The sequence below is a fragment of the Guillardia theta genome (genome assembly GCF_000315625.1).
Source record: "Guillardia theta CCMP2712 unplaced genomic scaffold GUITHscaffold_19, whole genome shotgun sequence".
NCBI classification, from domain to species: Eukaryota; class Cryptophyceae; order Pyrenomonadales; family Geminigeraceae; genus Guillardia; species Guillardia theta.
In genome coordinates this window covers 788,352-804,013 of record NW_005434655.1, presented here as the reverse complement: position 1 = coordinate 804,013, position 15,662 = coordinate 788,352, and the positions used below count along the sequence as shown (strand labels likewise).

At 51.5% G+C, this 15,662-nt stretch overlaps 5 protein-coding genes across 5 annotated transcripts; 4 read left to right on the top strand and 1 right to left on the bottom strand.

Annotated features, from left to right (window-relative positions):
- Positions 1–517: 517 nt before the first annotated feature.
- On the bottom strand, positions 518–3,155 carry GUITHDRAFT_105261 (hypothetical protein; the record flags this gene model as incomplete). Its single annotated transcript, XM_005836108.1, has 2 exons — positions 518–1,334; positions 1,393–3,155. The coding sequence occupies 2 exons, from the start codon at positions 3,153–3,155 to the stop codon at positions 518–520; spliced, it is 2,580 nt and encodes an 859-aa protein (XP_005836165.1).
- Positions 3,156–4,305: 1,150 nt separating this feature from the next.
- Positions 4,306–6,461, top strand: GUITHDRAFT_105260 (hypothetical protein; the record flags this gene model as incomplete). The annotated part of the gene is made up of 2 exons (XM_005836107.1): positions 4,306–6,160; positions 6,334–6,461. The coding sequence occupies 2 exons, from the start codon at positions 4,306–4,308 to the stop codon at positions 6,459–6,461; spliced, it is 1,983 nt and encodes a 660-aa protein (XP_005836164.1).
- Positions 6,462–6,997: 536 nt separating this feature from the next.
- On the top strand, positions 6,998–7,433 carry GUITHDRAFT_151636 (hypothetical protein; the record flags this gene model as incomplete). Its single annotated transcript, XM_005836106.1, has 1 exon — positions 6,998–7,433. A coding segment is annotated over exon 1 (338 nt), but the record flags the coding sequence as incomplete, so codon positions are not given.
- A 658-nt stretch (positions 7,434–8,091) lies between these two features.
- On the top strand, positions 8,092–10,491 carry GUITHDRAFT_105259 (hypothetical protein; the record flags this gene model as incomplete). The annotated part of the gene is made up of 1 exon (XM_005836105.1): positions 8,092–10,491. One exon carries the CDS (start codon positions 8,092–8,094, stop codon positions 10,489–10,491), a length of 2,400 nt encoding a protein of 799 aa, XP_005836162.1.
- Positions 10,492–11,841: 1,350 nt separating this feature from the next.
- On the top strand, positions 11,842–13,143 carry GUITHDRAFT_105258 (hypothetical protein; the record flags this gene model as incomplete). The annotated part of the gene is made up of 1 exon (XM_005836104.1): positions 11,842–13,143. The coding sequence occupies one exon, from the start codon at positions 11,842–11,844 to the stop codon at positions 13,141–13,143; it is 1,302 nt and encodes a 433-aa protein (XP_005836161.1).
- Positions 13,144–15,662: the final 2,519 nt, after the last annotated feature.

Below are 15,662 nucleotides of genomic sequence, written 5' to 3'. Positions count from 1 at the left end.
AGCGATTTTCACACTTTGAGAAGGAAAACATGAGGAAAATGGATCAGAGTGCGTTGAGAGAAGCAACCTTCGAATACTTGAAGGAAATGCGATCCTCCTTGTTGCGTTGCCACCCTAGCATCCTGGTACCAGAATGCTACCTGGGATGAAAGTGAAGCAGATTTGAAGATACTTGCTGTTGCTTTTCTATGTTTGCGATGGATTTGAATCAGGTGAAAGCCAAAAGAAAGTGGCGTCACCAATGATGCTTGCACATTGTATGCAGATGTATGTGACTCTCTCTCTGTTGGTGACATTCATTCCATGAAATGAGGAACTTGCACGTCACTTACTCTAGCATGGAACTATGCATGTGATAGCGTGCAACTGCTTCATTCTCAGGGTAGCTTCAATAAAGCCAAATCATCACATCCTTGCTGGTTAGATTCGTCTTACATGCCAATGCTCATCGCCATGTCATTCTGTACATTCATGTGCTTGTGGCTTTGTTAAGCAGCCACACTCCACGACGTCGGCTCTATCCTTGCGGTCTGGAGTTCATTGCAACTACTTGAGAGTCGCGTGTCCACCTGTACTGTTTAAGTATAAATTCGTCTTCCACACGTTTCATTCTGAACTTGTAGAGATTCTCCTTTGGAACGACAAACACAATCTCAACCTTCCAGGTCCCCCCTTGCTCAATGCCCAAAGATTGCAGACACTCATACATGAACCGCAATTTAAGGTCATGGGTCTCCGCAATGGTTACCTGTATGAAGCGCACCAACTTGTCATTCGAGTCCAAAATCACTGCATCATAGCCCCCCTGATTCCATTTCAACGGCTTCAGGCACAACCTTGCTTCTCCTTGCTTCAGAGCCTTCTGGACTTCGCTTGCTTCAAGAGGTATTACGCTACACCTTTGCCAGTCGTCGTGCTGCTCGGACTCGGCTTGATTCTCTGACCTGAGGTTGACCTGCAGCCCTGGATCTCGTCCTATCCGAGCAAAGAACAGCATCTCAAACAAAATCCCCCGAAGAGACGGATTCTCAGTCATGCCAGGGAGCTGCTCAATCTTCCTCACAAACGATTCTCCGAGCTTCTCTGCTAGCTCCCTGGCAACAAACCTACTGATAAAAGTCCAGTACACCTGGTTTCCGATTCGATACTTCCCATGCAGCCGATTGACAAACTGCTTTGAAAGGTCGCCCACGTTCATTTCAAAGAGCGTCGTGAAATTATAGACAGAGTCCATCGCTGCACAGAGATCTTGGATAGCTTGATCTGTCGTACATTCGAACATATGGCGGCATGAGCCTCCAACAATCTGATACTTTGACTCGACATCTCTCGACCTTGTCTCCTCCGAGCTTTCTTCCGCATCCAAGCTCCATTTCATTACACCGGCCACACTCTTGTAGAACATTTCGCTCCTGGTACTCCTCCAGTGCCCACGAGTACACCATCAACTCCTCTACCTTCTCCATTCTATCGAGCTCAATTTTTTTCTTTTCTCGAGAACTCATCGACGTCGTGATGACAACCCGCCGGTTTTCCCGGTCCTTGTGAAGCCACCACATGCATTCACTGAGCGCCAGATCATGTACATCCTGTTGGTAACCGTCCAAGGACACAAGATACTTCTTCTTGCCCTGAGACCATTCTCTTAGGACCCATCTCAGCATCTCTTCTGCACCATTGCGTGGCAAATCAGCGATTCTCAAAACTCCATCATCAACTTGGAGCACTTGAATTGAACTCCACTTCCACAGCCGCACACACATCACCATCCATCCCTCCTCCATGCTCAGCGATTGTATAAAGGACATGGTCGTCGACGACTTCCCCGTCCCTGGAGGCCCTAAGATCCAACCCAGACTCCCGTCCTTACACACTCTGTCCTTAATGAACTCCCACTGCTCATTGAAGCATTTCCTGCAGTAGAGCACCCGCTGCCTTCCTTGTCCAGAGCTGTGCTGATCCCAAAACGACCCATCGAGACAAAAAAAATTTCCCTCCTCCATATACCCCACCGCGTCACGATTCCGAGTTATCTCCTTCCAAGAGATGTGGGTCTCTCTCTCTCGGAGACCTTTCCAATCCTTTCGGAGCTCCTCCTTCTCCTTCTCTAGTTTCTTCTCCTGGTCTGCAAGGTCCTTCAGAACATCCTGCCAGTACTCCTTGATTTCGCCTTCGAGATGAAGTTTCCGCATGGCCTCAGTCTTATCATTTCGGATATTCTCCTCCTTCTTTCGGAGCTCCTCCTTTCGGAGCTCCTCCTCCTTTCGGAGCTCCTCCTTCTCCTTCTCTAGTTTCTTCTCCTGGTCTGCAAGGTCCTTCAGAACATCCTGCCAGTACTCCTTGATTTCGCCTTCGAGATGAAGTTTCCGCATGGCCTCAGTCTTATCATTTCGGATATTCTCCTCCTTCTTTCGGAGCTCCTTCTCCTTCTTTCGGAGCTCCTCCTTTCGGAGCTCCTCCTTCTCCTTCTCCTTCTCTAGTTTCTTCTCCTGGTCTGCAAGGTCCTTCAGAACATCCTGCCAGTACTCCTTGATTTCGCCTTCGAGATGAAGTTTCCGCATGGCCTCAGTCTTATCATTTCGGATCTTCTCCTCCTTCTTTCGGAGCTCCTTCTCCTTCTTTCGGAGCTCCTCCTTCTCCTTCTCTAGTTTCTTCTCCTGGTCTGCAAGGTCCTTCAGAACATCCTGCCAGTACTCCTTGATTTCGCCTTCGAGATGAAGTTTCCGCATGGCCTCAGTCTTATCATTTCGGATCTTCTCCTCCTTCTTTCGGAGCTCCTCCTTTCGGAGCTCCTCCTTCTCCTTCTCTAGTTTCTTCTCCTGGTCTGCAAGGTCCTTCAGAACATCCTGCCAGTACTCCTTGATTTCGCCTTCGAGATGAAGTTTCCGCATGGCCTCAGTCTTATCATTTCGGATCTTCTCCTCCTTCTTTCGGAGCTCCTCCTTCTCTTGTCGAAGTTCCTCTTCCTTCTTTCGGAGCTCCTCCTCCTTCTCTTTTCGAAGCTCCTCTTCCTTCTTTCGGAGCTCCTCCTCCTTCTCTTTTCGGATCTTCTCCTCCTTCTTTCGGAGCTCCTCCTGCTTGTTCCCTTGTACTCTCTTGCTGTTACGGGCGGACTGCTCATCGTCGCCCCCATCTTGCCTGCCGCGTTTCGTCATTGCAGCTGAAGTGAGAGAATTATTTTTCAACTCCAAGAGAGAGGGAAGCTTGTTGTCCCACATTTGAAATTTAAGGGCATATTATGAGACTTGATTTGAAAAAGCTTGGGACCGGTATCAGTCTAGTTTCGGGGCCCGTTTCCTCAAACAGCCTTCACAGTCAACTTTACTCGGCGGCTGGTCAAGGTGTATATCACCCCAACCTTGGGATTGAGGGAATGGCGTGTTGGATATTTTAAAATGGAGGAGGCACCTGCCACTGGAGCAGGGGGAGCAGGGGGGGGAAGGTTCAGCAGCACGATTCAGCTTGCTTTGCAGTCATTCTGGGAGGCTTTCCAACGAGACCCTGTGGTATCAGAAGGGCCCTCTTCATCGAAATCACGATCATCTTTCCGTTGGCAACACTGGTACGAATTTAGCTTCATCTCCTACAGGTTCTGGTGCTACCTTGGACCTCCCATCTGCCCGACCCTCGGAGCCAGAGGCCCCACCTACTCCTCCGCTGTCTGATGAGCCAAGTGCTGAAGAGCTTCGTACAGCTTTTCGGCGGCCGCACACCTATGGTACTCGCTCAGCTACACGTCGCACCAACATCCGTGGTCGCCCTCTGCGGATAGTGGGGACCTCCGAGTCAGCCTGCACTGGCGGCACGGCAACGGCGAGCAGCAGTGGAGGCTCTCCTGTTAGTTCAGAGATTGTATCACCCTCTGGTGGTCACAGTGGTGGAGGCCGCCGGGGCGGCAATGGTCGAGGGCGTGTAGGGACTGGCCGTTCCCATCGAAATTTCAGACAGACGTGTATCAGCACTGCCTCTTTGCACACAGCTCCTCCATCCGGCAGTTTGCCGTCGGCAAGGCGGGCGCCGCCCAGCTCTTCTAACGCCAGGGCCGTCCCCCCGCCGCCGTCGACAGGCCACGGGTTGTTGCGTTCGGCTTCCCCGGCATCTTCCCAGGAATGGCTTGCGTCTTTACAGGCAGCAGACTTTCCCGTTGGCACTGTCAGATGGGAGGCCGGAGTTAAGTGGTGGTTTGAGCACTCAGAGCATGTTCTTCTTCAACTCCTCGGTCGGAGTCCAGCCATTTTTACAGTCAAGCGTTTGAACAAGGAAGGAGTACAAGCATGGAAAGTTGCAGCTCAGGCTACCCTCCGCATGCTTCAGCTGGCGCCTGGTCTCTCTTCTCCCGCGGCAGCAGGGCAGCTTCGGCTTCTCTGGGATGCCCTCCCGCTATTGCTCCTCTCACCGGGCCCTCGCCTCTCCATCAATCGTGGAAACGCTGAGATCTGTCATCGGGTCAAGAGTGGTGGAGGGAGATCCTCACAGGCGCCGCTTCCGGCTCCGAGGGAATCGGCGGCCAACGGGCGTAGTCTTGAGCGCAGGAAGCTTGATATTGCCCTTGAACATTATGAAAATCGAGATCTTCACAAAGCAAGACGTACCCTCACGGGGGCTGGCCTACGGACTGATGACTTCGATCAGATTTACCACGACACTCTTGAGAAGTTCCCTCACAGCCCCAGCCCTGTTTCCTTGCTTGACCCTGGCAACCTTCAAGCTTCCCGTCATCAGCTCATATTCGGAGAGGCCTCGGGCGACGACGAAGATACAGACTCTGAATCTCTCTTGGATGCCATCCTTCATGAGAAGCATGTCAATAAGGTCCTGAGTAAATTCACCAAGTCAGCTGCAGCGGATCTTACAGGATGGCGACCTTTTCAGTTCTTGCGCCCTATCCTCCGAATGGACGAGGCTACCAAGGATGCCTACAAGAACTTCATTCTGAAACCTCTACTCTTGGGGTATGGCACCGGAATTGATCAGATCGATAGCCTTCTGCGGGGGGGAATATACTACCCAGCTGCCAAGCCGGGTAAACCTGGTTTACGCCCAATTATCATAGGAAGCCTGCAGAGGCGATTGAGCTCTAGCCTCTTCACTCGCTACCACCGCTCTGACCTTACCCACTTCTTCACTCAGGCTCATCCTCGGGTGATCCAGCACTCGGGCGGTCTGGAAGATGGGGCGATTCGATTTGCCAAGCTCCTTCAGTGCACGCTAGGGCCTTTCACGCATCAGCACATTCCGTCGGAGGCGACGTTGCTCGCCTATGACCCTGTCGTCATGATTGGGCTGGACTGCAAGAATGCTTTCAATTCCTTATCCCGGCGGGCATTGCTTGACACTTTGTTGGGTACGGCGTCTCAGGGCTACTTTGCGTCCCTGGGTGAGGGATTCCTCGCCAGGCCGGGGGACCAGCTCCCGCAATGCGGATCGTTTGCGCACCGCGTCCTCCCTTATGTCTCTCACTTCTATCAGGGTGATTGTCGTCTCTTTTTGAAGCGAGGAACGCAAGCTCGGCCTTTCGACTGCTCTCGAGGGGTTCACCAAGGTGATCCAGCAGGTCTCAGTCTCTTCTGTCACGCTCTCCATCCTTTTCTCATGCGAGTTGCGGATAAGCATACCAACTGCACCTTCCCGCTGTACGCTGATAATATCACGGTGGTTGGGCGACTTTCGGACGCTAGTGCTGCGGTCAAGGACCTTATCGACACCCTGCGGGATGACTTGGCACTGGACATTCAGCCTCGCGACTCCAAGGTCTTTTCCCCTTCCTGGGTCGACTTACCGCCCGAACAGCATTCAGCAATCGTTGCCTTCATCAAGCGCGAATTTGCGCACTTGCGGAGCTTCTCGGTCGAGATGGAGGGGGTGGTGGCAGGAGGCATACCTTTGGGCTCTAGGGGCTTCATCAGCAACTGGCTTCGGGACAAGCTCGCGGCTCTAGACGATGACCTCCACAAGTTGGGATCGCTGAGTACCTTACATCCCTTCGCCTGCAAACACCTTATCCGGGCTACTCATCTCCCAACTTTGCAGTACTTCTTACGGGGCATCGATCCTGAAATGGTAACTGATGCATGCACTGCTTTCGACCAGAGTGTTCTTCTGGAACTGGGCAAGGCTTTTGATTGGCCCTCGTCGGACGGAGGCTCGGACATTGACTTCGGTCTGGCCAGCTCTTCTTTCTTGTCTCCATTGGACTTTGCTTTTTTCAAGCGTCAACTTCCATACCAGGAGGGCGGGGATGGCTTTACACCTCAAGCAGGAGTTAGTCTATCAGCTTATTACATCGCCACGGCCAGTTTCTTACAATGGAGCGCTACTTTACCCTGTGTGCAGACCTGGACATTCTCAACCCCTCCGCTGTTCTCTCGGCTGGATGGTACCCTCCGTCAATTGGACGAGCCGGATCTGGCCCTCCCTCCCCTACTCGCCTCCTTCCTGCGGGTGCATCAGGCCCTGGTTGACCGTGGAGTGCCGCAATACCTGGACCCCAGCGACCTGGAGGACGCACGTTTGCACAATTCGATCCCATCTCCGGCGCTCTTTCAGCTCGCGGGCGGACCTCCTTTTCTCCCCCCCCAGCGCTCAGTCACTGGACGGTTGATGCAGACTTTTCCCCCTCATCTTGAGCGGCGGGCGCAATTGTCTCAGGTGCAGGCAGCTCTCCTCCGGGCTCATGGCAGCTATACTGTGGAGCTCTATCCCCCCGAGTCAGCGAGTCAGCCTTCTTCCCCTTTCCCCCTGGAGCCCCTCCTTCGGAAGACTCAGAACCCACAGCGGCGCTTGCAATACTCTTTGATGGAGGCCACCAACGTTCACCCTTCTAACCAGTGTCCCATCCACCTCGCACGAGGTGTCGACCGCTTCCTGCATGGGCTACCCCCGGCTAGGCTGCCTCCCACCTGTGATCGTTGTGCTACAGCTCTGGATCCATCGGCGGGAAGCAGTGTCTCTCATTTGGCCAACTGTCGTCATCGCGCTGCTCTCTGGACCACTGCACTCACGAAGCTCCATCAACAGGGACTGCGACACACCCGGACCCTCGTTCCTCAGCATGGCCCCACCAACCGACACATGGGCGACCTTTGGCTCCCTGGCCTCTCCACCCACACCTGGAATGGGCTGGTTCTGGACTTCACGATGACCCATCCCTACAACAGCAGCGGCAGCCCCGTCGGACTTTCTGCGCTCTCCGGCCCCGCCCAACAGAAGATTTCCGATCATCGCGCAAGTTATGGCACCCATCACCCGCCGAAGGCCTTTCTTCCCTTCACTGCAGGTACGCTCAGGAGGCGGTGTATGGGGACCCTGGCTTTCATCGTTTGCGTGCTCGCCTGTTTCGGCAGTATCGCTCTCGTATGGGTCTTGCCGTCCTCCTCGCAGGGGCCTTGCGCTACTGCTCTTTGTCCTGATCCTTGTTCCCCTGCTTGTCGTGCGTGCGGCCGTCGCTTGCGTGGTTGGAGTGCCGGTTTTCGCTGCCTCCTTCGTTTCCTAGTATTTTTATTGAGGCGGGTTTGTAGGCTTTATCCTCCCCCTCCTTTGTTTGCTCCGGTTTGTCCTTCTTTTTCAGTCAATAAAGAAGTTTCTGACTGAGCCGGGTAGAAATCGATTGATCAACTTCCAAGTTTCCGAATCAACTTGATGCCTTGATGACGAAAGATCCTGGACCGGGTAGTTTCATCAACTTGATGACATCGAGTCTTGCGAGGCCGAGAGTGACCATCGATCGATTTCTACCCAGAGTTTACTGATCGTTCGATGAAGAGGCCTCCCAGAATGACTGCAAAGCAAGCTGAATCGTGCTGCTGAACCTTCCCCCCCCTGCTCCCCCTGCTCCAGTGGCAGGTGCCTCCTCCATTTTAAAATATCCAACACGCCATTTTTGCAGCCATCGAGAGAAATTTAAACAATACCCCATTGGACTACCATTGGAATAGTAAAAACGCTACGCTTCTGATACCGGTCAGTTTCTGCCCGGCCGCCCCAAGCTTTTTCAAATCAAGTCTCATAAAATGCCCTTAAATTTCAAATGTGGGACAACAAGCTTCCCTCTCTCTTGTTGAGTTGAAAAATAATTCTCTCACTTCAGCTGCAATGACGAAACGCGGCAGGCAAGATGGGGGCGACGATGAGCAGTCCGCCCGTAACAGCAAGAGAGTACAAGGGAACAAGCAGGAGGAGCTCCGAAAGAAGGAGGAGGAGCTTCGAAAAGAGAAGGAGGAGGAGCTCCGAAAGAAGGAAGAGGAGCTTCGACAAGAGAAGGAGGAGCTCCGAAAGAAGGAGGAGAAGATCCGAAATGATAAGACTGAGGCCATGTGGAAACTTCATCTCGAAGGCGAAATCAAGGAGTACTGGCAGGATGTTCTGAAGGACCTTGCAGACCAGGAGAAGAAACTAGAGAAGGAGAAGGAGGAGCTCCGAAAGGAGGAGCTCCGAAAGAAGGAGGAGAAGATCCGAAATGATAAGACTGAGGCCATGCGGAAACTTCATCTCGAAGGCGAAATCAAGGAGTACTGGCAGGATGTTCTGAAGGACCTTGCAGACCAGGAGAAGAAACTAGAGAAGGAGAAGGAGGAGCTCCGAAAGGAGGAGCTCCGAAAGAAGGAGGAGAAGATCCGAAATGATAAGACTGAGGCCATGTGGAAACTTCATCTCGAAGGCGAAATCAAGGAGTACTGGCAGGATGTTCTGAAGGACCTTGCAGACCAGGAGAAGAAACTGGAGAAGGAGAAGGAGGAGCTCCGAAAGGAGGAGCTCCGAAAGGAGGAGGAGCTCCGAAAGGAGGAGCTCCGAAAGAAGGAGGAGAAGATCCGAAATGATAAGACTGAGGCCATGTGGAAACTTCATCTTGAAGGCGAAATCAAGGAGTACTGGCAGGATGTTCTGAAGGACCTTGCAGACCAGGAGAAGAAACTGGAGAAGGAGAAGGAGGAGCTCCGAAAGGATTGGAAAGGTCTCCGAGAGAGAGAGAACCACATCTCTTGGAAGGAGATAACTCGGAATCGTGACGCGGTGGGGTATATGGAGGAGGGAAATTTTTTTTGTCTCGATGGGTCGTTTTGGGATCAGCACAGCTCTGGACAAGGAAGGCAGCGGGTGCTCTACTGCAGGAAATGCTTCAATGAGCAGTGGGAGTTCATTAAGGACAGAGTGTGTAAGGACGGGAGTCTGGGTTGGATCTTAGGGCCTCCAGGGACGGGGAAGTCGTCGACGACCATGTCCTTTATACAATCGCTGAGCATGGAGGAGGGATGGATGGTGATGTGTGTGCGGCTGTGGAAGTGGAGTTCAGTTCAAGTGCTCCAAGTTGATGATGGAGTTTTGAGAATCGCTGATTTGCCACGCAATGGTGCAGAAGAGATGCTGAGATGGGTCCTAAGAGAATGGTCTCAGGGCAAGAAGAAGTATCTTGTGTCCTTGGACGGTTACCAACAGGATGTACATGATCTGGCGCTCAGTGAATGCATGTGGTGGCTTCACAAGGACCGGGAAAACCGGCGGGTTGTCATCACGACGTCGATGAGTTCTCGAGAAAAGAAAAAAATTGAGCTCGATAGAATGGAGAAGGTAGAGGAGTTGATGGTGTACTCGTGGGCACTGGAGGAGTACCAGGAGGCCATAAAGTACGAAATGTTCTACAAGAGTGTGGCCGGTGTAATGAAATGGAGCTTGGATGCGGAAGAAAGCTCGGAGGAGACAAGGTCGAGAGATGTCGAGTCAAAGTATCAGATTGTTGGAGGCTCATGCCGCCATATGTTCGAATGTACGACAGATCAAGCTATCCAAGATCTCTGTGCAGCGATGGACTCTGTCTCTAATTTCACGACGCTCTTTGAAATGAACGTGGGCGACCTTTCTGGGAAGTATCGAATCGGAAACCAGGTGTACTGGACTTTTATCAGTAGGTTTGTTGCCAGGGAGCTAGCAGAGAAGCTCGGAGAATCGTTTGTGAGGAAGATTGAGCAGCTCCCTGGCATGACTGAGAATCCGTCTCTTCGGGGGATTTTGTTTGAGATGCTGTTCTTTGCTCGGATAGGACGAGATCCAGGGCTGCAGGTCAACCTCAGGTCAGAGAATCAAGCCGAGTCCGAGCAGCACGACGACTGGCAAAGGTGTAGCGTAATACCTCTTGAAGCAAGCGAAGTCCAGAAGGCTCTGAAGCAAGGAGAAGCAAGGTTGTGCCTGAAGCCGTTGAAATGGAATCAGGGGGGCTATGATGCAGTGATTTTGGACTCGAATGACAAGTTGGTGCGCTTCATACAGGTAACCATTGCGGAGACCCATGACCTTAAATTGCGGTTCATGTATGAGTGTCTGCAATCTTTGGGCATTGAGCAAGGGGGGACCTGGAAGGTTGAGATTGTGTTTGTCGTTCCAAAGGAGAATCTCTACAAGTTCAGAATGAAACGTGTGGAAGACGAATTTATACTTAAACAGTACGGGTGGACACGCGACTCTCAAGTAGTTGCAATGAACTCCAGACCGCAAGGATAGAGCCGACAGATCGATGAGGGAAGAAAGAGGGGAGTCGCGGCCCCCAGATGCCTCCCTTGCATCATGTGATAGAGTGCCTTGAATAAATACATCCCCGATACCAACTCTGACACTACCTCATCTCCACAGCCTTACGCACGTCACTAACCCTCATCTCTCCTCCTTCCACAGGTGCGTGCCCGGCGCCTTTTGAAGGACGCGATCCTGGTGATGATTCGTGTTCCCTGCCGATTCTCAGAGAAGGAACGATGGCATGTAAGCCGACAAGGATCAGCGGGCGTGAGGTAGTTCCTTCACACTGACGTCTTGATCTTACTTGATGCCACCGATCATCACAAGCGTCTCGTTAGGCTCAAGGCATTTTGCTCAAGACCTCAACCAAACCCAAACATTGCTTCAAGCTGAGAGCGAAGCAGGACATGCGGAGCAAAGATGCGATACTTGCTGATCTTGCGAAATCCCTTTGTATCGCGACTACACCCTTTCCGACTCTAGCTCAGTCACCTCTTGCCTCATGCTGGTAATTTCTGCCTTCATGCTGGCGAACAGCCTACTCACTCTCTGTGATGACTTGAATGCAGCCCGTGCTGCATTCACACATTGGTTGTTTGGCATGCTGGAAGGAATACCCGCACCTTCCGACATGTCCCCGTTGCCTTACTTTTCTCAACAAGCTGCAAGATCTTGTCACGAAATACATCATTGAAATACATCTGTTCATACACATGATCTCTTTGCCTCAGCTCAGATATGATCTTAATCTGTGTGTTGTCCGTGCAGCTATACTCCATATGAAATTCCCTTATAGATTTTTCAATTTCAACAACTCGTTTCTCTAAGGACTTGACTCGGACATACAGGCTTTGCTCCATCTTTCTTTGCCCTTACATTGCAGAGGTAAATGGAAAACACTCTTACATAAAGGACCGACAACCCACCGCCGATGAACCCGAGGGGGACACCCGCGGCAAGGCGCTTCTCCTGCATCGTGACACCTACAACGCGAGGCACATTCATTCTGTTTGTAATGACCAGTAATCAATAAATTTGTTCGTTTTTCTTATCGTTTGCTTCTCTCAGTTGTGGACTAACGACATAATCCATGAAATTCATGGACTGCGATCGTGCAAGAAGTCAGTAGAGAGGAAGAGGGTAGAAGGGGAAGAACGCATACGGCTGTAGAGATGTGCTTTCTTGTCGTTTGAGTCTGTCCGCAGCCATTCGCTTGAGGGCTTCCAGCAGCATGTGCGGAGGAATGAGCAGTGGGAGTTCATTAAGGACAGAGTGTGTAAGGACGGGAGTCTGGGTTGGATCTTAGGGCCTCCAGGGACGGGGAAGTCGTCGACGACCATGTCCTTTATACAATCGCTGAGCATGGAGGAGGGATGGATGGTGATGTGTGTGCGGCTGTGGAAGTGGAGTTCAGTTCAAGTGCTCCAAGTTGATGATGGAGTTTTGAGAATCGCTGATTTGCCACGCAATGGTGCAGAAGAGATGCTGAGATGGGTCCTAAGAGAATGGTCTCAGGGCAAGAAGAAGTATCTTGTGTCCTTGGACGGTTACCAACAGGATGTACATGATCTGGCGCTCAGTGAATGCATGTGGTGGCTTCACAAGGACCGGGAAAACCGGCGGGTTGTCATCACGACGTCGATGAGTTCTCGAGAAAAGAAAAAAATTGAGCTCGATAGAATGGAGAAGGTAGAGGAGTTGATGGTGTACTCGTGGGCACTGGAGGAGTACCAGGAGGCCATAAAGTACGAAATGTTCTACAAGAGTGTGGCCGGTGTAATGAAATGGAGCTTGGATGCGGAAGAAAGCTCGGAGGAGACAAGGTCGAGAGATGTCGAGTCAAAGTATCAGATTGTTGGAGGCTCATGCCGCCATATGTTCGAATGTACGACAGATCAAGCTATCCAAGATCTCTGTGCAGCGATGGACTCTGTCTCTAATTTCACGACGCTCTTTGAAATGAACGTGGGCGACCGGTCAAAGCAGTTTGTCAATCGGCTGCATGGGAAGTATCGAATCGGAAACCAGGTGTACTGGACTTTTATCAGTAGGTTTGTTGCCAGGGAGCTAGCAGAGAAGCTCGGAGAATCGTTTGTGAGGAAGATTGAGCAGCTCCCTGGCATGACTGAGAATCCGTCTCTTCGGGGGATTTTGTTTGAGATGCTGTTCTTTGCTCGGATAGGACGAGATCCAGGGCTGCAGGTCAACCTCAGGTCAGAGAATCAAGCCGAGTCCGAGCAGCACGACGACTGGCAAAGGTGTAGCGTAATACCTCTTGAAGCAAGCGAAGTCCAGAAGGCTCTGAAGCAAGGAGAAGCAAGGTTGTGCCTGAAGCCGTTGAAATGGAATCCGGGGGGCTATGATGCAGTGATTTTGGACTCGAATGACAAGTTGGTGCGCTTCATACAGGTAACCATTGCGGAGACCCATGACCTTAAATTGCGGTTCATGTATGAGTGTCTGCAATCTTTGGGCATTGAGCAAGGGGGGACCTGGAAGGTTGAGATTGTGTTTGTCGTTCCAAAGGAGAATCTCTACAAGTTCAGAATGAAACGTGTGGAAGACGAATTTATACTTAAACAGTACGGGTGGACACGCGACTCTCAAGTAGTTGCAATGAACTCCAGACCGCAAGGATAGAGCCGACAGATCGATGAGGGAAGAAAGAGGGGAGTCGCGGCCCCCAGAAGCCTCCCTTGCATCATGTGATAGAGTGCCTTGAATAAATACATCCCCGATACCAACTCTGACACTACCTCATCTCCACAGCCTTACGCACGTCACTAACCCTCATCTCTCCTCCTTCCACAGGTGCGTGCCCGGCGCCTTTTGAAGGACGCGATCCTGGTGATGATTCGTGTTCCCTGCCGATTCTCAGAGAAGGAACGATGGCATGTAAGCCGACAAGGATCAGCGGGCGTGAGGTAGTTCCTTCACACTGACGTCTTGATCTTACTTGATGCCACCGATCATCACAAGCGTCTCGTTAGGCTCAAGGCATTTTGCTCAAGACCTCAACCAAACCCAAACATTGCTTCAAGCTGAGAGCGAAGCAGGACATGCGGAGCAAAGATGCGATACTTGCTGATCTTGCGAAATCCCTTTGTATCGCGACTACACCCTTTCCGACTCTAGCTCAGTCACCTCTTGCCTCATGCTGGTAATTTCTGCCTTCATGCTGGCGAACAGCCTACTTAGCTGGATGTAATGTGAGAACAGATCTTTGAGCTTCTGCGCGGGTTGAAGTTAGTGGATCGTTTGACTCATCGGTGCGTGACAGCTGCGTTGGAGTTTGAGGCGGAAGAGGATAGTGGAAGGAAGAGTAGGACTGACGACGAAGTGCATTTGGGCAGCCGAGACGCCCAGTGGGAGTCAGGGTTCCGCTTCAACCAGCACGTTGTCCTGGTGATCCGAGGAAGCTGCTTCAGGCTGTTCGCGCTCAGCATTATGGCAGCTGGGCTTACATAGCAGAATTCTTTCGACAAAAGGTGCGGACCGTGCCATTGACAACATGGAAGGGAGTGACCGACTGCTCACAAGGGACAAGATGTTGTGATGATCGACGTGGACCCGGATTTATCATGGAGCCGAAGTCAAGATAGCCATAGGTTGGCTCCTAGGTTGATCTTGGAGGCTGGGGCAAGTAACGGCCAAGTGCGAGAGCAGGGTACGCTGACTTGAGCGCGGAGCTCTCCTGCCCTCCTCAAAGACCATCTAGAATCGTCTGATCATTGACAAGCTGTGAGATTTCAATTCCTCCGCACATGCTGCTGGAAGCCCTCAAGCGAATGGCTGCGGACAGACTCAAACGACAAGAAAGCACATCTCTACAGCCGTATGCGTTCTTCCCCTTCTACCCTCTTCCTCTCTACTGACTTCTTGCACGATCGCAGTCCATGAATTTCATGGATTATGTCGTTAGTCCACAACTGAGAGAAGCAAACGATAAGAAAAACGAACAAATTTATTGATTACTGGTCATTACAAACAGAATGAATGTGCCTCGCGTTGTAGGTGTCACGATGCAGGAGAAGCGCCTTGCCGCGGGTGTCCCCCTCGGGTTCATCGGCGGTGGGTTGTCGGTCCTTTATGTAAGAGTGTTTTCCATTTACCTCTGCAATGTAAGGGCAAAGAAAGATGGAGCAAAGCCTGTATGTCCGAGTCAAGTCCTTAGAGAAACGAGTTGTTGAAATTGAAAAATCTATAAGGGAATTTCATATGGAGTATAGCTGCACGGACAACACACAGATTAAGATCATATCTGAGCTGAGGCAAAGAGATCATGTGTATGAACAGATGTATTTCAATGATGTATTTCGTGACAAGATCTTGCAGCTTGTTGAGAAAAGTAAGGCAACGGGGACTTGTCGGAAGGTGCGGGTATTCCTTCCAGCATGCCAAACAACCAATGTGTGAATGCAGCACGGGCTGCATTCAAGTCATCACAGAGAGTGAGTAAGCTGTTCGCCAGCATGAAGGCAGAAATTACCAGCATGAGGCAAGAGGCGACTGAGCTAGAGTCGGAAAGGGTGTAGTCGCGATACAAAGGGATTTCGCAAGATCAGCAAGTATCGCATCTTTGCTCCGCATGTCCTGCTTCGCTCTCAGCTTGAAGCAATGTTTGGGTTTGGTTGAGGTCTTGAGCAAAATGCCTTGAGCCTAACGAGACGCTTGTGATGATCGGTGGCATCAAGTAAGATCAAGACGTCAGAAGGACCTACCTCACGCCCGCTGATCCTTGTCGGCTTACATGCCATCGTTCCTTCTCTGAGAATCGGCAGGGAACACGAATCATCACCAGGATCGCGTCCTTCAAAAGGCGCCGGGCACGCACCTGTGGAAGGAGGAGAGATGAGGGTTAGTGACGTGCGTAAGGCTGTGGAGATGAGGTAGTGTCAGAGTTGGTATCGGGGATGTATTTATTCAAGGCACTCTATCACATGATGCAAGGGAGGCTTCTGGGGGCCGCGACTCCCCTCTTTCTTCCCTCATCGATCTGTCGGCTCTATCCTTGCGGTCTGGAGTTCATTGCAACTACTTGAGAGTCGCGTGTCCACCCGTACTGTTTAAGTATAAATTCGTCTTCCACACATTTCATTCTGAACTTGTAGAGATTCTCCTTTGGAACGACAAACACAATCTCAACCTTCCAGGTCCCC